Source organism: Phalacrocorax aristotelis, chromosome 2 (genome assembly GCF_949628215.1).
Source record: "Phalacrocorax aristotelis chromosome 2, bGulAri2.1, whole genome shotgun sequence".
Taxonomy (NCBI): domain Eukaryota; kingdom Metazoa; phylum Chordata; class Aves; order Suliformes; family Phalacrocoracidae; genus Phalacrocorax; species Phalacrocorax aristotelis.
This window is the reverse complement of record NC_134277.1, coordinates 163,522,427-163,544,121: the sequence shown is the minus strand read 5'-3', so window position 1 is coordinate 163,544,121 and position 21,695 is coordinate 163,522,427. Positions and strand designations below refer to the sequence as shown.

The 21,695-nt window shown below is 41.8% G+C and overlaps 1 protein-coding gene across 11 annotated transcripts in view; it reads left to right on the top strand.

Annotated features, from left to right (window-relative positions):
- The window catches only part of TRAPPC9 (trafficking protein particle complex subunit 9), a 538,181-nt gene that overhangs the window by 46,933 nt on the left and 469,553 nt on the right, over window positions 1-21,695 (top strand). For all 11 annotated transcript variants that reach the window (XM_075085899.1, XM_075085893.1, XM_075085900.1 and 8 more), the window contains one exon: window positions 14,624-14,750. In XM_075085899.1, coding sequence (XP_074942000.1) covers window positions 14,624-14,750 — 127 coding nt within the window. The remainder of the gene's footprint in view (window positions 1-14,623; window positions 14,751-21,695) is intronic.

Below are 21,695 nucleotides of genomic sequence, written 5' to 3'. Positions count from 1 at the left end.
ACACTTCTCTTCAACCAGAGGAGAGACGAGGGCCTGCATGTGTTGAAGGCTTAGGGGGTTTCCTTGCTGTAGCTGGATGTTTTATCTGCAGAAGCAAACCTTGTCAACAGAATTCATCAGTCTCCATGAGAAGGGATTTCTGTATGTGAATTTTCATTTTCAATATGCCTACTCTATATATCTCCATACAGGCATTGCACAGGAAACAGGATGGATTGGCTGAGATCGTTACTCGGTCAGGAGTTGTTTTTGTGGTTTATCTCACATGGCAACTGCATGCCATGGCCGCGCTTGGTCAGTGGGATGACGAAAACATAGCTTTACCTAAGAAAAAGGTTTTTGTTCCTTTCAAAGGCCATGAGTTGAATTTTTGGAAATACCCCTAGTTCTCTAAATTTCATTGATGTGATTTTGAACTCCATGGTGGCAGGATTCTATCCCTACTGCAGTAGTGGCTACTACTTGGCACTTCAAAATTGTGCAACACATTGATCTGTGCCGTGCAAAACTTAGAAGTTTGTTTACTTAACTTAGAAGTTAAGTTTGGCTTAAAGCTGTTTTCTCATGAAAACAATCTCTCACTTTCCACAAGATAGTTACACTCAGCCTGTGCCGAGATCATCCTCCCTGATGAAGAATTTCTGCCAAAATTTGTGCTGAATGCTATTTCATTTCCCCTCATCCTCTAGATCAGTTGTGATGGACCTGTCAGTGTTGGCTGGGCAAGCAACTTTGATGCCTTGACAGCTTAGAGTTGTTGGTAGTTGGAGGACCGCGTACTGTATGCCAATAATCTGAGATTGCTTTCAGAACCTTTTCATCCTCCTTTCAAGATTGCTGTCCTCAGTTGATGGCTGACATGTCAGCTGCCGGGGTGAGGGCTGTGCCTTTTCACAGAAGTGATGAGCTTTATCTAAGAAAAAATCCCCAAAACTTGTTTATCTTTAGAAATTATGGTTAAGCCTGGACTGATCATAATTTGATCATGTCAGACGTGGTGTCTGACAACTCTTAAAATATGACTTTATATCTCACAGCTTGAAAGAGGAAACTATGAAGTATTTTACAGACATTTTTTATTTATAGAATGGATTGCATATGCATTTACTTGGTGATATTTAAATTTCAAATTGCTATGTAGAAATATAGGAAATAAGAAAGAATATTAAACTGGGCTCGTCAGAATTGACAGCTAGACCAAAAGTGAATGTGTAAATGCCCTTAAGTGTAACCCTTCTACCAAGCCTATATTGGCAGCAGTAAAGACCAGACTCAGTTTCTGAGGACCTTTACTTAAAACATTGTCTTTAAATTCTACCCAAACAACCGGGAAAATGAAATTAAGCTGCATGGGCACTTGGTGAGTTACACTTCCCCACACAGATTTGACTAAATGGCATTTCCCTGGAGAAAGGGATAAGAATAACATATAAACCTATAAATGACTGCTACTCTAGAGCATGGAATAATTTAAAACTACCTCTTGTTTTGAGGGACTGCTGGAACAACTTGTACATATGTATGTTCACCTAGCCGCATCCTCTTCTCTTATTTGTGTCTTGCTATGACTTTCTCATTTTTCCCTGTTTAGACTGCTGTAGAAAGAGTTCTTGAAAGTTTCAGCTAATTTTCTTCAGTATGAGCTGGTTTCTCATGGTTGCTCTCCTCTGCCTATTCCCATAGTGCTCCTCCTCTTTTTTTCTCCTGTTATCCATACTTAGGTCCCTGGAAATAAGACTATAAGTATCAGAAACAAAATGTAGGATAAACAAATATGAATGCCTGATTTTAAAATGAACAAACCACCTTGACAATAGCATTAAACTTTGAAATGAGGAGATATATAAAAGTAAAGAAGCTAATTGGAAGAAAGTAAAAGTAGTGACATGTTTCCTGGTAGTATGGAGACTGCTTGAAGATGTCATAGAATCATGGAATGTCCTGAGCTGGAAGGGACCCACAAGGATCATCAAGTCCAACTCTTGTCCCTGCACAGGACAACCCCAAATTCACACCATGTCTCTGAGGGCCTTGTCCAAGTGCTTCTTAAATAGCGTCAGGCTGGTGCCGTGATGCCTCCCTGGGGAGCCTGTTCCAGTGCTCCACCGCCCTCTGGGTGAAGAACCTTTTCTTAATATCCAACCTAAACCTCCCCTGGCACATCTTCCTGCCATTCCCTCGGGTCCTGTCATTGGTGACCAGAGAGAAGAGATCATCGCCTGCCCCTCCTCATCCCCTTGTGAGGAAGCTGTAGACCGTGATGAGGTCTGCCCTCAGTCTCCTCTTCTCCAGGCTGAACAAACCAAGTGACTTTAGCTGATCCTCATACAGATTCCCCTCTAAACCATTCACCAACTTCATGGCCCTACTCTGGACACTCTCTAGTAGCTTTATATCCTTGATGTACTGTGGTGCCCAAAACTGTACACAGTACTCGAGGTGAGGCTGCACCAGTCATAGTAGATTCTCAGTAAGTGCATTCTTCTCCTCCACAGAAAAAAAAAAAGCAAGTGTAGTTAAACAGCAAAATAAATGCAGTCAGGGAGAAAAAAGTTTACTGTATAGAAGTGGATCTTGTGTCCAAACATGGCAAGTAGAAGGGAATGTCAACCCTTAAAAGTTAAATGAGGAAGGGGGAGGAACCAGCCTCTGAGCCACGTGTTAATCAGGTGAGTTTTTCTGTTCATTTCAGTATTCTTCCCTGCCACTGACAGGAGTGAGGAAAACACTACCTGTGCTCCTGATCCTTCAACCAGTCACCCCTGTGCCCTGATGTCCCTTTTGATCGCTCTTGGAATTCTCTCTGCAACCTCGTCACCACCCACCTGCATAACGAAGGGCGGGTGATAATCAGAGGGCCGTAACAGACCCCAGGGAGTTTTGTAGTAACATCTCTGACCCAAGCCCCACGGAGGCATCAGGCTTCTCTGTGGGATGGGTCTGGTCAGCATCTTGGACCCTCTGTCCCCCTCAGAAGGGAACTGCCTATGACAATTACCCTCCTTTTCTTCTTAACAGAAGCGGTCACAATGCATGGGGCTGACCAGCTCTCCCTAGGCAACCCCCTGGATGGACCTTCACCTCCATCCTCATTTGCCTGGCCCTCAGGTTCCAGAGCCCCATATCTGGTGTGTAAGGGCAGCTGGGAAGGTGAGGGAGGCCAGGAACGGATTCACCTGTCGCCCCAAGCAGGGACCTGTTTCGATTCTGCCTTGTCTCTTGGGTCCTCTCCTGCTTGGTGGCGAGAGGGTAGGGGATCCTCTGCTCCTTGTGGAGCCTCCACCCACTGCCTTGGCCCCAGGGATGGTAGGGTGCGGCTCCACCAATCTATCTCCCTCTCACACTCCCTGATGCTCCTTAACCTTTCCACTCCCTCCCTCAGCTCTGCCACCAGGCCGAGCAGATCATTCCCCCGGTCACACCGCAAGCAGCTGTTGTCTCTGCTGCCCTCCGGTACGAGTGCCAGGCTCAGGCCCTCCCTGTAGCCGGAGACCTGGACAGCTGCATAGTTGTGTGGGGGCCCTGCCTGGGTCGCCACATTCCTTCTGGCGATGGCTTTTGGGCGAGTGGAAACCATAGCTGGGTCCTCTCCTGGGGGGCGATGACCACTAGCTGAGTTATCCTTTAGGGCCAGGAGCGGGACTGTGCTCTGCCTGTGCAAACTGCCGTGCCCGCACCCTGTTTGCCTCGCTCTGCCTGCGGGCTGCTCTTATATGCAAGGGGGTTTGGCCACCATCAGTCATGTCCTGGCCCATGCTGAGTCAGAGCTGCGGCACATCAGGAGCTCACTTGTTCCCACTGAGGGGTGACTGGGGTACCCTCTCTCTCCCTGTGCTTTTGCATTCCTGGTTTTGCTGCTTTAGGAAGGGTCCCCATGTACCATCCTCTGCTCTGGAGCCCTTCGCCTTGGTGGCTTCTGATTATTAGTTAACACAATGTTCTTGAATTAAAAACAAAACAAAAATAACCCTTTTGGTAGGAAACAGTAAGTGAATGAGATTATGTTGTTGAGGGAAGAGGTTACTAGTCATGTGCTTTTGTCTTGGAAAACACTCGTAAGCTATTAGGAAACTGGCAAAACTGGCAATATCACAATTTGGTGCTAAGCCAAGGTTATTTAGAAGAGTTTATAGAAGAGTTTATGTATCACTTGATTGTGATATTGTTTCTTGAGAATGGAAAGTAAGACATCCTGTATTGGAAACCTTTTGTTAGAAGGTCTGCTTATGGAGACTGTCACAAGTAATCCCCTGAAGTGTGTGTAATGTTGGCACAATGCTTTGCTCTGTAGCTTCTCTCCTTTTGTGCTGCAATACTTGATAATACAGATGTAGCCTGTCAGCACTTCGCAATGTTTCGAAGTCATAAGGAATGTTATTTCTTAATACTATGTTTAATTTAGGACAGCATTTCCCCATGGGTCCTCTGTAGTGTTTTATTTTTAGAAAAGTAAAAGTTATTGATCTCAAGGGCTGAAAAGTATGAAGCTTTAATCTGACAGAGACTATAATGCAAATTAAAACTTGATATAAACTTCTGAATTGATGTTTACTTATCTGACACTAATGAACTGGTCGTAATGCACTGCATTGTATTTTAGTTGACAAAGTACCTGCAAGTTGTTTTTGCCTAACCAATAAATCTTTCAAAAGGGAACAGGTTTGGTTGGTCTTATAATATTAAAACTAACTGATCTCAGGATGGGAACTGAAACCTTCAATATCATTACCAGGGAATATTTATAGCAGCATAGTAGCTTCTCAGCCATTAATTAGAAATCTTTTTACAGCTTCAGCATAGCGCCATATCTTAAACTAGTGTATATGTGTGTTTATATATAAAAACATAATTGAACAGACTTTTCACCTCATGTGCATTTGATGTATAGCAGTGGCACAATATGGTGTTGTCATGGTTTAATCACAGCTGGCAGCGAAGCACTGCACGGCCGCTTGCTTGCTCCTCTCCAGTGGGATGGGGAAAAGAATCGGAAGAGTGAAAGCGAGAAAACTTGTGGGTTGAGAGAAAGACAGTTTACTAGGTAAAGCAAAAGCCATGCACACAAGCAAAGGAAAGCAAGGATTCATTCTCTCCTTCCCATGGGCAGGCAGATGTTTAGACATCTCCAGGAAAGCAGGGCTCCATCATGCTTGGGAACTTGGGAAGACAAGCTCCATCATTCTGAACAATCCCCCCCTTCCTCCTTGTTCCCACATCTTTATATGTTGAGCATGACGTCATATGTTTTGGAATATCCTTTGGTCAGTTGGAGTCAGCTGTCCCAGCCACGTCCCTCCCCCCCCCCAACCCATGTGCACCCCCACCCTGCTCACAGGTGGGGTGGGGTGAGAGGCAGAAAAGGCCTTGATTCTATCTAAGCACTGCTCAGCAATAAGGAAAACATCCCTGTGTTATCAACACTGTTTCGAGCACAAATCCAAAGCACAGTCCTGTACTAGCTACTGCGAAGAAAATTAACTCTATCCCAGCCAAACCCAGCACAGGTGTAAGAATGAATATATTAAAAAAACCTTGAATGTAAATGCTTTTTGACACACTGTAATAAAATACTTCTGAGATTGCACATGAAGTAGGAGGAAGCTTCTTAGAAGCCACTTTTCATACCGTGAATTTTGCAGTTTTCCATCTAGTTCTGTGTTGTCTTGAGTTGTGTACTGTAAAACTTCAGCACTGTCACATGCTCCTGTTGCTGGGAGTTGTTCGTCTGCCACACTTTTTCCTGCCTCTTTTAAAAACCCTTTTTCTTCTTTTAATTCAAAATAGTAGCATCATGGTAAAACTTGCTGGGCTTGTTTTTTCTTTTAAAAATCTCTCTGGAATTGGTGTTTTCTAGAGACAAGCCGGCTCGTTAAATAATTTCAGTCAGACTGCTTCATTAAAAAGGTATAATTTATCTTCCTGAAATACAAGTCTTTTAGACTATGTAGAAAGTGAAGATTGCTAAGAGGAAAACCACAATGCCTGTATGTGTTTAGCTGTTTCAAATAATGATCTGCTTATCTTTGTGCTCCTTGAGTAACTCTGGTTCAGATCCCAATTCAGTGAATTTATTACTTTTGAAGTGGAATAAATAAATGAGACTGAGTAAACTAGCAGCAGCAATAAAAGATTTAAATTCATTTGCATAGCACAAAATATGAAGACCAACAGTTTTTTGAGCCTGAAGTTATATGAGGGAAAAGCACTGTAATGTAAATGAAGACTGACCCAAATTGTCTAGCATTATAAACAATCCTGAAAGTGTTTCACACATGATTTGCCTTTGTTTAGACTTACGTGTTGGTGAGGTACAGACAAAAACTCCAGCCAACACCATACCCAAATTCTTAGGTAAAACAGCAGATCAATCATTACAGTAAGCCAGCACTGTGCCCTTGTGACCAAGAAGGCCAACAGTATCCTGGGGTGTGGCCAGCAGGGCAAGGGAGGTTATCCTCCCCCTCTACTCTGCCCTAGTGAGACCACATGTGGAGTACTGTGTCCAGTTTTGGGCTCCCCAGTTGAAGAAAGACAGGGAACTACTGGAGAGAGTCCGTCGGAGAGCTACCAAGATGATCAGGGGGCTGGAGCATCTCCCTTATGAGGAAAGGCTGAGACACCTGGGTTTGTTCAGCCCGGAGAAGAGAAGACTGAGGGGAGATTTCATTAACACCTATAAATATCTGAAGGGTAGTTGTCAGGATGATGGGGCCAGACTCTTTTCAGTGGTGCCCAACAACAGGCCAAGGGTCAATGGGCACAAGGTGGAACACAGGAAGTTCCACCTGAAGATGAGGAAAAACTCCTTCCCTGTGCGGGTGCCAGAGCAGTGGCACAGGCTGCCCTGAGAGGCTGTGGAGTCCCTTCCCTGGAGACATTCAAACCCTGCCTGGACATAGTCCTGTGCCCTCTGCTCTAGGAGTCCCTGCTCAAGCAGGGGGTTGGATGTGATGATCTCCAGAGGTCCCTTCCAGCCCCTACCATTCTGTGACTCTGTAATAAAATGGTGCCTTTCTTTATGACAAAAGTTTCCTATTAATTTGTATAAAGTCATTCATGAACAAAATGAATTTTCTGAGCTGTAGCTCAAAATTCCTATCTTGATGTAGTTACCTCTGATTTTTGAAGAAGCCTGATTTGATCAATTGAGGGAAGAAGATAAAAGTGTTCAGATGAAGACAAGTTGCAAAGATTGTCGTTCAGAAAAAAGAAGATTACTTGGGGGAAGACATACTTTAATTGGCAATATGAAGACGTGAAGAATTTGTGCTGTATTTTTAAAAACGAAGGAAGAAGGTATTTTAGGAGGTAATATAGTAACTATTTTACTAAAATTTAAATAAATTTTATCTGACACTTAACAGACTCAGTACCACTCTCTTTAACCTAAAGCCAAATGAAGGTGCTGGAATCAAGCTGCTACTGAAAGTAGCAGTTTGTATATAAAAAGAAATAATCCATGTTTAAAAGAGGATCATTCCTGTACTTGGTGAACTCTCTATATGATGACCATTGAGTACGGCTGGATGTGCTAAGAAAAGAAGAACAAGATTTAGGAGTGAAACTGAAGGACTGGAAAACTCAACTCAACTGTATGTTAGTTGAGAGAGCTGACATGCTTTTGCTCAAAGTTTTCAGACAGTTGTCTAATTTTTTAAACAGTTAAACGTGGCCTTTTCTCAAGCAAGAGTCTCTTTGTATCGCTAGTGGCGGCACTGAAACTTGGAATCACGATAATCCTCTCTGGCCAAATTCTTGCGACTTCGCAGAACAGTATATTGGTAAAAATGTCCCACAGAAATTAGGATGTTGTTCTTGCCATCTTCTGTCTCTGTGTGCTTCTTCCGCCCAAAATAGAAACCCAGATGTGTTTAACAGTTATGCCATCGTATCAGTAAACTTTTACAAAGCCTGCTTTGCTCAGAAGCAGCTTTGCAGCAGTCCCTACCTGTTTTGTTTTGGTTTGTTTTGTTATGGAAGTTATCTGTGCTTAATTTGCTCCACTTTATATTAAGGTAGGTCTTCTGGTATTTCTTAACATGAAAAAATCATTAATATTGTTCAGTGGTTTACATATTGATTTTGTATGTACAAAATATATTTTTGTAGTGTTCAAAGTATGCAGACATCTGAAGTTCTCGGATGCGCTGGAGAACTAGATACTGAAATTTTAATGGTATGTTTCTCAACTCTGACTTCAGCTTTGTCAATTTTTCATGAGATTTTATCTACAATTTTTTTGTGCTAGCTGTGAATTTTGAACTGACTGTGACTTAATGTGTACACATTCCATCTTACTAGAAATCTTCTAATAGAAGACTGTGATGTGTTTAGTCAATCTCTTCCCATTCTCCCTCTTTGAGATGGACATCTTAGAAGGAGCATACATTCTGCTTCTAACAGAAAACTCTTCTATATTTATTCACGTTGAAAATATTATTTTCTTTCCCCCCATTCCTGCAAAGTTAGTGGTAAAGCTGATAATTTCTTTTTCAAAGATGAGCTATTACGCAATAAATAACTGAATCCTTTTGCTCTCCTTCTCTTCTTTGTGTGAATGGAGCTACTTTCTTTGATATTGTTCATGATGATCTGTTCATGAAAGTGGGTCTAGCTCTCTGGGTAGCATAGATTAATTATTTTCTTTTTGTGCCTGCTCTTTTCCATGTCAAACTTTGAATTTTATTAGTTTTAGTCTCCACAGTATTTATTTAGGGATTTATTTTGCTTGATTTCTCAAAGAAGCAGGATTCATATAATATGCTGTCTGCCGGTGCCTTTCTGGTTTTCCCCATAAGAACAGGTTTTGACTCTGTTGACAAAACGGGGTGTGGAGAACAGATCAGAGATGTTAATTTTGTTCCAGTTTCATGACACTTGTTTATACATAGAAAAGGGAGATGTTAACAGTGCCCTGAAGAGGGCAAAGAAAAAAAGACCACTGATTCTCACTTGCTTTGGTCATTTTGTCATCCAGCTGGCCACTTGGCTTGCATGTCTCACTGATGGCCTAATGAATATAGTTAGGAGCCTGCAGTATAGCCGTTCAGGGCAGTATAATAACATAGGTAAGTGCTGAGATTTATTGCAGTAGAGAATACTGGAACAAAAATCCAGCATTCCGTGTGTTGCTTTCAAAGCAACTTGCTCAGGTATCAGATCTTTGAGCAGTCTGAAGGCGTGTTTACTTGCTCCATGTATTTGTCAGAAAAATATTAGAGAAGCAGTTTGTTTACTAAAACTGTAGAAAAGGCTGTCTTCTAATACCTGTCAGACTTAATGTAATGGAAAAACAGGTGATGCGTGCCTGAAAATTAGAGGAGACCTACTCTGTTCTGCTGAATTAAACAACTGAAATACTGAATTAGTGGATTGATCGTGCAAGTCTTGCTAAGGCACTTCACTTATATTAGCTTGCTTGTGGTAGTGAAGAGTGATGTAGTGAGTATACAAACAGGGTGCTTCCTATCGTCTGCATCTATCCAACGCTAGAGTTGAGGGACTACCCGAAAGGTTGTGAAGACCTTTGCATACATGCTATAATCTAGTGTTTATCTTCAAGGTAAGAAGGTTGTAGTGGTTACTGTCTATGAATACACAATTTTTATTTCAGCTTTTGTGAGGGTCTTAACGTATTTTGTGGCCTTTTTGAAATTCTATTTTAGGTTAAAGAATAGAATCATAGAATGGTTTAGGTTGGAAGGGACCTTCAGAGGTCATCCAGTCCAACCCCCCTGCGGTGAGCAGGGACATATTCTACTAGATCAGGTTGCTCAGAGCCCCGTCCAACCTGGCCTGGAATGTTCCTAGGGATGGGGCATCGACCACCTCTCTGGGCAACCTGTGTCAGTTTTTCACCACCCTCATTGTAAAAAATGTCTTCCTTCTATCCAGTCTAAATCTACCCTCCTTTAGTTTAAAGCCATCACCCCTTGTCCTGTCACAGCAGGCCTTGCTAAAGGGGTTGCCCCCATCCTTCCTATAGTCCCCCTTTAAGTACTGGAAGGCCGCAATAAGGTCTCCCCGCAGCCTTCTCTTCTCCAGGCTGAACAACCCCAACTCTCTCAGCCTGTCCTTGTAGGAGAGGTGCTCCAGCCCTCTGACCGTTTTTGTCGCCGTGCTCTGGACCCGCTCCAACATCTCCATGTCCTTCTGTGCTGAGGGCTCCAGAGCTGGATGCAGCCCTGCAGGTGGGGTCTCACTAGAGCCGAGTAGAGGGGCAGAATCCCCTCCCTCGCCCTGCTGGCCACGCTTCTTTTGATGCAGCCCAGGATACTGTTGGCTTTCTGGGCTGCAAGCGCACTTTGTTGGTGCATGTCTAGCTTTTTGTCCACCAGTACCCCCAAGTCCTCCTCCACAGGGCTGCTCTCCATCCCTTCATCCCCCAGCCCGTATTGATATTAGAGGTTGCCCCGACCCAGGTGCAGGACCTTGCACTTGGCCTTGTTGAACCTCATGAGGTTCTCACAGGCCCACCTCTCCAGCTTGTCCAGGTCTCTTTGGATGACATCCCATCTTTCTGGTGTGCCAACTGCACCGCTCAGCTGGTGTCACCTGCAAATTTGCTGAGGGTGCTCTTGATCCCACTGTCTGTGTTATTGATGAAGATACTAAATAGTACTGTCCCAGTATGAGTAGACTGCCCAATATACTGCCTCTTGATGGCAGTGTGATGCTGAAGATCTCCCTGGCAGCAGGCACTGACTTATTCTCCTTCTCTAGTTCTCAGAGGGCTCACTAAGCAATTTTCTTTTTTGGTTGTGAAGGAAATATCTGTTTGTGGGTGCAGAAACTACTGTTTCTATTGCTTTTTCTGCTGTCAGGCTGACTTTTCTGTCTTGTTACATGTTACTAGTAATTTATTAAGGACACGTTTGACTGTTCCTGAGAGAATTGCGTGTGCCAGCCAGCTGGCCTTTCTCAGGGGCTGACTGCTGCAGGAGGTCTCCTCGGGCTTCTCCTTTGTGAACATTGTTTTCTGTTTTCAAGGGGGGAGGAAAAGCTCAGCCAACACAAAGAACCCTGGGTACTATATTTTTTTTGTTAAAACTTTGATTCTGGGCTTATCACCAGGGGAAATTTGAAGTCAGAAGGCTTTTAGCTATCTGTTTCCCAACTTCCTTTTTCAATATTTTAGCAAGTTGCTTAAGGAAACAGAAAGTTTTTTGTCTTCCAGTGTAACTGGCAGGTCAGACATAAACTGTTCCCTTTCTTTGTTCTACTTTGCTGTAGGTTGTTCTGCAAGGGACACAATGACTTGGTCAAAACAAGATCAACCAATTGTTTGCCAGAGAACAAATGTTGTATTTTTAATATTTGACTTAGTTTTTAGTGGGTAGTGACTGAGACCAAGTGCAGATATTTCAAATTTCTTCAAATAGTGAAGTTAAAGAGCTGAAACGTACAGTTATAGCAATTGGGTTCTGATTTTCTCTGTTGTGTGCCAAGGCATGAAATGCTGTTTGTGTGATACTGTTAAATCATGGTAACTGAAGTGCTTAAAAACGTTAGTCTATGACTGACCTTCTTTTCTGTCCTGGTCTGATTTTCCAATGGCTCCATTTCTGTGAAACACGGCTTCATATTATTGTCAAACTAGCGGGAAGACTTTTTCACATTTAATAGCTTTCAGTCACAAATAGTTTCTAACCGTGCAGCCGAAGCTTTTGGATTTTTGTGTTCTCGTATTAGAAAAAGGTTTGAAGCAGCTTTGGGACAAAACCGGTGTTGATTGTGGTGACATGAAGGAGTTAAGCAAAAAATTACCACGAATATTGGTGGTCTTGCAAAATTTTCCATTGTCAGAAGCAGCCAAAAGAACAGCAATGAAAACAATTTGGTATGAAATGGGGAAATTGTTCTGTGAGGGTATACTGCACAAACTGAGAAGTGTGTGCTGCAGTGGCGATACTGATTGTGGCTTTGTTCAGCTTTTTTTGGTTTAGCTGTTCTATGATCCTCATCTTTCAGTGAGTCTGGAGAGAAACTGGAGGAAAAAAAAAAACGTGAACGTAGTTATTCCAGATCAGAAAATAACCCATAATTTCTCACTCAATAATTGAGTCTCTGTAATACCTACAGAAGAGTATCCAGTAGCGTTTCCAGCTGCAGTGCAGGCTTTTAAAGCTGTTGAGGTGAATTCACAGGTCAAAGGATCAAGTGGTGCTTGCTTTCCTGCTGCCGTATACAAGTATGAAGACAGTAGGTAGGCAAAGACCTCCAAGAATAACTGTTTTCTATCTCTTCTTTGCAAAGAGAAAGGTAAGTACTACTGATAACTGTTTCAGTCACAGACAGTATTCTAAGCTATGGGTCAGGAGACTTCGTTGAATAGATCCTCCCAGGAGTTTGGTGCAGTTTCTGATTCTGCCAAAATACGATGACAGCCAGGCAGCTGCTAGGAAAATTCAGAGCTGTTTAAAAGTGGCAGTCTGTAGTGGGTTTTTGGCAACTCTTAGGCTTTGCAAATTTGACTAAGCAGAGAAATGAGTATCATTCATTCATATCACAGAGGTCAGGTATCAGAAGCGCAGAAAGGCTCCAACATTTGCTTTCTGAAGTGCAAGATCATGCAGCTCTCGCTCTTTTGCATCATGAATACTTCTTGATATGTCCTGTTGATGTAGATTCCTTTAGCATCTCAGCTGAGATGCAGTGTGAAGTAAAAAGTCATAGAGCTGCTGGCTTGGCAGCAGCATGTTTTAAACTGCATTTCATACAATATCAGCATAGAAAAATGCCTTGTTTTAGTCTTGTATTTGCAGAAAGCATGCTGAGCTTCTGCTGTGAAATAAAAATGCGACATCTATAAACAAATTCTTTTTGCAAGTGGTGGCAGCATGCTGTCTTTGCATACAGTAATGGACAGTGTTTCACACTAGGAAATGAAAGCCAGTTCTTCAAAATGACAGACCTCCAGTTTCAAGCAGAATTAAGTGCATGCTGTAGTGCTGTCTTCATCGTTCTTGGTAGCTGTGATGCTTTCCGTTTCCGTGGATTCTACTTATACTATGTGTCCTTGCTCACATAACATGGCAAATAACAACCTGAATGCTGTAGACTGAAATTTTTATGCAAATACTCAGTCTTGAACCACTACAACTCCTGGCTGTACTACACTGAGCTGAGTGCATGTGTATGTCTTATAACCTATTTTTGGGAACATTTCCTACACACAGTTAAAATGCGGTGAGGAGAGACGGTTCAGTGAAGCATGGACACAAGGAAGGCGATTTGTCAGTCATGTGGCATTAATTTTGTAGTGAAGGCGATTACAATCAATGTTTATTTGCTTTGAAAGAGTATGTACTCATGGCCCTAGAAGCTTATAAACTAAGCTGGATTGATGTGGGCAAAATGTGGGCATCAGTAAATCAAGGCCCAAGATAGTGTTTCGGGCAGTAGCATGGTTTACAGGATGTTTCTCTCACATTTTTCTCACTCCTTCCTCTCACAGCTGTGATGCAGCATTTTTTACCCTTTCTTAAGTATGTTACCACAGAGGTGCCACCAGCATAGCTGATTGCCCAGCTTTGGGCAACAGCAGGTTCATTTTGGATTTGGCTGGAACTGGCTCTCTCCAACATGGAGCTACTCCTGGCCTCTTCTCACAAAGACCACCCCTGCAGCACCCCACGCTACCAAAACCTGGCTGCATAAACCTGATACACTTGTCTGAGCAGTTTTTTTTTGGAAAGCAGTATTTGATATCACCCTTCTGTTTTCTCTTTTGTTTTATCCTTGAGTATTTTTATCTCTGACGTGTTTTCTAGAAATGGTTTAGTTATTGAATAGTTATTTTTATTGCTAGCACATATATGGAGGAATGTTCACGGTGCTTTCAAACAATACAGGTCTAAGACTTTTCGGCTATCTCATTCTCCCCTCTAAACACACACTCTTAGGCTTATTTGTGTTTGCAGACTCCCATTTCATCAGAGAAATATAGTTTTGTATTCAGGCCATATATTTCCAGGTAGACTTTTTAAAAATAATTGTTGGATAAAATTAATAAGCATTTGTTATACATTATTGAAGATAACCCAAAGAATATATGTTTGTTTGAATGTTCTTGTATTTTTAAGTAAACCAAAGAAAAATTTTCTTACCAGGTGTTATGATTTACTAGTATAATGTACAATTATTTTAAAAATTAGGTAGTTTTAACACAAGGTAACATCAAAAGTAATTTGTTTCTCTTTGCCTTTGGTATTGTTTCAGCTAATGTTTCAGAACAAGGCTTGTTCACATAATAATGCTATTATTAATAACCTTAATAATGCTCGAAGCCAATTGTGTTAGATGTGTAGATTTACTAGATAAATTTTAGAAATTTTTATCCTGACAATGAAAAAATTAACAAAAAGCAGGTATAGACTGACACTTCAAAAATTCTGAGAAGTCCAGAAAACTGTCTTGCTTATGGTCACTTAATTATATTTGATCCATCCATCAAGGCTTCTGGAGCAGAACTCTAAGCACAAAATTAGTTGGCATTCCATTAGAGTTATTTTGTATAAATAAGAAAAAAAAATAGTAAAACTTTAGGTTATAACTTAAACTTTTGTTACATGTAAGTTTGAAATAGTTTTAAAATTTTACTTCAAACAAATTTATTTTCTAGAGAAGAAAGATGTAACACAGAGCTTGGAAAGCTACACAGCAAAATGCCCTGGTACAATGGAATTCATCACTCTTCCAGATGGTTTGAAGTTACCTCCTGTTCCATTCACCAAATTGCCTATTGTGAGGTAAGACTCCAAAATACAATCTTTAACTTTGCCACAGTACCTGTCAAGTTTTAAAGGATACTGGAAGAATGTAGTCTCCTCACTTTACGTAAGTTGTTCACAATAACATAGAAAAATGTCAAAATGTCAAATTGATTTGAGTTCTGAGGCAAAAATAGAGCCTTTGAGCTGAAAATACTTTCTGTGGCCTTTAGTTTCAGAATGAGAGAGGTTTTTTTTTCTCCAAACTGTCATTCAAGAGCTTCTGATACAATCAAAGAAAAGTATTTTGTAGTTGAGCTGAGATTTAAGTTAGATACCTGATCATACTGAAGGTCCACGAGTTGGATGCTGTCTTCATCCATGGAGCCTGGTACTCAGCTGGAACTGATGCCTTTTGTAGCTGTTTCTTTCCAGATGCTGTGTTTTCAAGCTGGCACCTTCACTGGCCTATTCTAAATCTATGTTCTTTTTTGTGCCTGTGTGCCAATGCACATCATGCAGTCCGTCCAATGAATAATACCTTGTTTAGATTAAAGCCTAGCATGAAGTATTGGAGAGAGTCAGAGAGAAAGAAAACAGCCATTGGGCATCAATAATAAAAGGCTAAAAGAAAATCTTTGTCAAGAAGTGGCTTTTTGAAGGAAAGATAATTGCTATCCAGAAAAAATATGGTAGAAGTTATTGAAGAGTTCTCAGAGAGATTTGAGTTCTCAGTGGGATGTCATCAAACATTTCATGAAGCAAGAGTTGAGGTGTCACAAAGAGATAATAAAGCGTATAACCAAAGAGTGAAAATTATATTTATTTTCCCATTATTTTTAGTCTCTAAAATGAAAATGAATGTTTTACTCCATGACCATTTGTCATGATAAAACTGGTTTTACTACATTCTCTAACTTCTTCCATTTTTTTTTCCACATTTACTGAACAAAGAGGCCATGTCTATTTGTAGTGTATTTAATGTAATAGGTCTGTTCACACTAGAAATTTGTTGTGTAGGAGGTGCTCGCTTAAGGTACAGGTTTGACTGGAGCCTATGGCTGTATGCAGTCTGATGAAATTGTGTGTGGAATCAGAGTGGTCACACCGTTTCCAGTAGTGTCCTGGAAACAATCTTTTTTCTGCTGATTGGATCAAGTACAAAGCTGTGGACTGACCAGCCACCTGGGTCACCCCACTTTTAATGTGTGCTCACAGGGGAAAGATGCTTTTTCCCTGAGGTCTTCCAGCATTGTCCCCTCAGTGGATTCAGTTAGCACTGACAAATCATCTAGGATGACTTTGCAGACACCTGCTTTGTGTTGCCAGTTCAGTGGTGCAGTGCATACTTTGGCATTGAAGCTGGTATCAGCTTCTTTGCTGGGAAACATGCAATGTGGGACATATGATCCCCAAACCTTAACTGGCAGAATCAAAGCTACGTATTACAGTGGGAAAGTTATTTCATAGAATCACAGAATCATAGAATCATAGAATCATTAAGGTTGGAAAAGACCTCTAGGATCATCAGGTCCAACGGTCAACCCAACACACCCAGGCTTCCTAAACCATGACCTGAAGTGCCACGTCTACACATTTTTTGAACACCTCCAGGGATGGTGACTCCCCCACCTCTCTGGGCAGCCTGTTCCAACACCTGACCACTCTTTCAGTGAATTCATTACCAGTATTTTAATATAACAGTAATACCAGTAATTTATGACCTTGGTGTTGGATTTATTTTCACAAAAAATCTATGAATAGAACTAAACTAGTCTTATTTGACTATCTTAGGTCATATTTCCAGTCAAGACACATAGGTAGTCACTTCCAGGTTATTGTGGCCTAATTCAGATATCTGCTTTAGGATAAGCTGAATTACTGGAGCTTGTGGTCTGTATTGACTTATTTTCCATTGACCCTAAGAATGTCCAATGGCAAGTTCAGGTAACTGTGGTTGTGTGGTAGATGAGTTCCCTGGTAAGTACATTCTGAAGGCAGGTCCCCAGCCAAATAAGTGAAGGAGGCCTGTATTTCTTCTCCTGAAAGTTTTTAGGCAACAAACTTAGTGCAAATTTTAACCTAGCCTTTTTTTGTGTGTGTGTGAAAATAGTATTAAAAAACCCTGAAGTTAATTAAGCAAACTTGGATAGTCCGTTTTAGTACTTGAGTTATGTGACTGTAGAGAGAAGTTAGAGCAAAAGCTTCAATGAAAATGTCTTTCAGGCAAAATGCTTTCTTTTGAGAGCAAGTCAGCCACTTAGTGCCTCTTGCAGATCTCTATTCTAGGAGTAATCTTGGTGTTACACAGTATAAAACCAAAACTACCTTCCTTAATCTGACTGTATATGGTATCTGTCTGCCTTGGCTGTCAACCAGGTGCAGAAATGTGATGCTAAAGGTCTCTTGAGTCTAACCCTTAACTTGTGCTAAAAAAGTAGTTACTGTGTTTAGCTGTGAGTGTTAAATCCTGAATTAGTCTTAGGTTTTTGCTTTTTGCTTAACCTTTAAACCACGGAGGAGGTGGATTGTAATGGATGTAATGGATGTATTCCATAGCGCTTTCTTGTTTTTCATGCTGAATATTGAAGAAAATTTATGTCTGGAAGATACGGGAAATGCTGACTGAATCCTTTTTTATAGGAGTCGTGCATATAGAGGCCAGTCAAAACTTTGGCAACAGATTACCAAGACTTCAGTGGGAAGGGCTCTGCCTCACTTAATATGTTTTGTATGCTGAGAGAAGGGGACAAGCCCATTATATTTACTTATTATTCCTAGGGCTAGCTTTAAGAAATTGCTCACCATCCAGGTGCTTCATTTACACTGTCAGCTTGCACTGACCCAGCTACGCTTGGAGTGTTGAAAGCAGTTGCTGCTGTTTTGCCATGCGGTGAGGAACCTCATATCAACATTATGTAACAGCTAAGAATTGCTGTTTGTGCTCCTCCCTCCACTCCCCCCCCCCTTGTCTTTTGAAAGTTCTATAAAAGCCATAGTGATAAAAACACATAATCCAACAAAATATTAGTTGTGTCTAAATATAAAGCCTGGTTACATCTACGCAGTAGACCTAGTGTTGTAGAGCTGTCTAGCCAGTTGGAAAATAGCTGTGCTGCAGGACTGCAGAGCTCTTTGAGCTAAAATGTTAATTTTTGAGACATAAATTATAAATGTCTGGATATGTGGTTTTGATCAATACTGAGTAACCTAAGCTTATGATTCAGTCCATGTTAGAGCCCTCTAGAAACCTACACATTAACTGATGATAATGATGACTTCTATTTACTGTTGGCATTTCATGGTCTACTAGTTTTTAATCCATTTAATGTGGGGTGCTTATTTTGGATGCAGATTTCTTAATCAAAATACTGTAAAACATTGAAATGCCACAGTGAAATCGGAACATATTGCACTGTTACCTTTTTCTCACGCACACCTAAAAGCAATAGAACGAGATTTGGCTTGGCAAAATCTTTATGTTCCATTACTCATGTTAACTAGTATTTCATGTCTAGCTCTCCTTTATTTAAGTATGGTATTCTTCATACTCTTTTTTTTTTGTGTGTGTGTATCCTGTCTTTGGACTAGATGCGTGGCACATTATTGATGTGCATTAAACATTATCATATTTTTATGTATTTTCTTTTAGCCTTTGGAATTTTGTCTTTTTTGGGTTTTGGTTTTTTTTTTGTTTTCACATTTCACATACTGTAGTACAACCTGGAAAGCTCCTTGGTGAACTTTTATTTCTTGTGATGAAGCTTCAGAAATTAAAAACGTGTTGCATTGGAAAGTATTTCATTATAGCATACTATGAAATAATCATCTAGTATTTCCTCAAATAAAAAAGGAAAGAATTTATTGTCTTTTGGTTCTAATAGATGTGCTCTTCCCATTTTCATGACTTACCTGTGCTGAAACTAATTTTCGTAGTAATATACTTGAAAGAAGAAAGAATTTTCTTCCTTTTCACCACTGGTGTCTTTTAGTTGCCCTTATATACTTGTCTTACTACTATAAATTTACTTGGTGCCATGTTTTTCTTCCCTTGTTTACTTAGTAGAGTTGGGGTTATAAAAATTATTTTCATTTCCCCTCTAAGCAAGGTTGTTTTTAATTAATATGACTTTTCCAAATACAAGATTCTGGGTAGCTAGTGAAATTATTTTGTATTCCTAATTGTCACTCATTTGAATTCAGTCAGGCTGGGCCTGGGGCTAGAAAATGTAGGTTACTGAAGCTTTTCACACAAAGGAATTAAAAACTTTGCCATGTGCTATGTGTGACCTGTGAGGGTATAGCTGTCTGACATGCAGTTGAAGAACATTCTTTCCACTGTAATGCATTACTATAAAAAAGGTTATCCACCAGTATTTGTAAAAGATTGATGGATAAATCAAAGCACTTCTCTCCATATATAAAATTAATTTCCTTTTTATTAGCACTTTATCAAATCTAATGTTTGTTTCCTCAAATAAGTATCACTCACATGTTTTGCTTTAAGTTCCTTTCTAATTTGTAACAAAATTCTATCAGAAGAGGTTTCAAATTATGAAATATTTAGGAATCTGTCATATTTTCTCTCTGCTCCTCTGGCTTGTTGTCTGTTATTTTGCATTTTATTGTGATGCGAACACTAAGTATCACCAACAGGTAGTACATGGATGTCATTTATTTCTTGTTCCAAAATGCTTTTAGTGTTATCTAGTAACTTCTCATCAGGTGTTTTATATCACAGAGTTAACTCTTACAGCTTCATTAATCATAGAATGGTTTGGGTTGGAAGGGACCTTCAGAGGCCATCCAGTCCAGCCTCCCTTCAGTGAGCAGGGACATATTCTACTAGATCAGGTTGCTCAGAGCCCCGTCCAACCTGGCCTGGAATGTTCCTAGGGATGGGGCATCGACCACCTCTCTGAGCAACCTGTGTCAGTTTTTCACCACCCTCATTGTAAAAAATGTCTTCCTTCTATCCAGTCTAAATCTACCCTCCTTTAGTTTAAAGCCATCACCCCTTGTCCTGTCACAGCAGGCCTTGCTAAAGGGGTTGCCCCCATCCTTCCTATAGTCCCCCTTTAAGTACTGGAAGGCCGCAATAAGGTCTCCCCGCAGCCTTCTCTTCTCCAGGCTGAACAACCCCAGCTCTCTCAGCCTGTCCTTGTAGGAGAGGTGCTCCAGCCCTCTGACCGTTTTTGTCGCCGTGCTCTGGACCCGCTCCAACATCTCCATGTCCTTCTGTGCTGAGGGCTCCAGAGCTGGATGCAGCCCTGCAGGTGGGGTCTCACTAGAGCCGAGTAGAGGGGCAGAATCCCCTCCCTTGCCCTGCTGGCCACGCTTCTTTTGATGCAGCCCAGGATACTGTTGGCTTTCTGGGCTGCAAGCGCACTTTGTTGGTGCATGTCTAGCTTTTTGTCCACCAGTACCCCCAAGTCCTCCTCCACAGGGCTGCTCTCCATCCCTTCATCCCCCAGCCCGTATTGATATTAGAGGTTGCCCCGACCCAGGTGCAGGACCTTGCACTTGGCCTTGTTGAACCTCATGAGGTTCTCACAGGCCCACCTCTCCAGCTTGTCCAGGTCTCTTTGGATGACATCCCATCTTTCTGGTGTGCCAACTGCACCGCTCAGCTGGTGTCACCTGCAAATTTGCTGAGGGTGCTCTTGATCCCACTGTCTGTGGGACCCCTGAGGGATACCACTCATCACTGGTCTTCATCTGGACATCGAGCCATTGACCACAACCCTCTGGATGTGACAAGCCAACCAATTCCTTATACACCGACAGCCCACCCATCAAATCTGTATCTCTGCAGTTTAGAGAGAAGGATGCTGTGCGGGACCGTGTCGAAGGCCTTACAGAATTCCAGACAGATGACATCCATAACTCTTCCCTTTACCACTGGTGTAGTCACTCCATCATAGAAGGCCGCTAGGTTGGTCAGGCAGGACTTGCCCTTGGTGAAGCCATGCTGGCTGCCTTGAATCACCTCCCTCTCCTCCAAGTGCCTTAGCATAGCTTCTAGGAGGATCTGTTCCATGATATTCCCAGGCACAGAGCTGAGGCTGACAGGTCAGTAGTTCCCCAGGTCCTCCTTTCTACCCTTTTTAAAGATGGGCACAATGTTTCCATTTTTCCAGTCCCCAGGGACTTCACCTGACTGCCAGAACTTTTCCAAATCATGGAGAGTGGCTTGGCAACGACATCAGCCAATTCCCTCAGGACTCTGGGATGCATCTCATCAGGTCCCATAGACTTGTGTATGTTCAGGTTCCTCAGGTGGTCACAAACCTGATCTTCTCTTACAGTGAAAGACGCTTTTACCTGCCTGGTGTCTGTCTTGCGGTACATCATCTACTTGGGAGAGGTGAGGAGAGAGGTTGCCAGTAAAGACTGAGGCAAAAAAAATTGTTGAGTATCTCAGCCTTCTCATCTGTTGATACTAGGTCACCATTCTTGTTCATCGGGGAGTAAGCTTTCTTTAACTTTCCTTTTCTGGCTGACATACCTGTAGAAGCCCTTCTTGTTATTCTTTGCATCCCTTGCCAAATTCAGCTCCAGCCATGCCTCGGCCTTCCTGACCCCATCCCTATACAACCAGGCAGCGTCCTTACACTCTTCCCAGGATACCTATCCCTGCTTCCACTGCCTGTTCATTTCTGTCTTGCCCTTTAGTTTGACCAGCATGTCTTGACTCAGCCATGCTGGTCTCGTCCTTTGCTTGCCTGATTTCTTATACCTGGGGATTGAGAGCTCTTGTGCTCTATGGACAATGTCCTTAAAGATCTGCCATCTCTGTTCTGTTCCCTTGTCCCTGAGGGCAGTTTCTCAGGGGGTCCCACTGACTAACTCCTGAAGAGCTGGAATTCTGCTTTCCTAAAATTTAGGGTCTTGACTATATTGCTCACTTTTCCCATATCCCTCAGGACTGCGAACTCCACGAATGCATGGTCATTGTTGCCCAGGCCGCTTCCAATCATGACG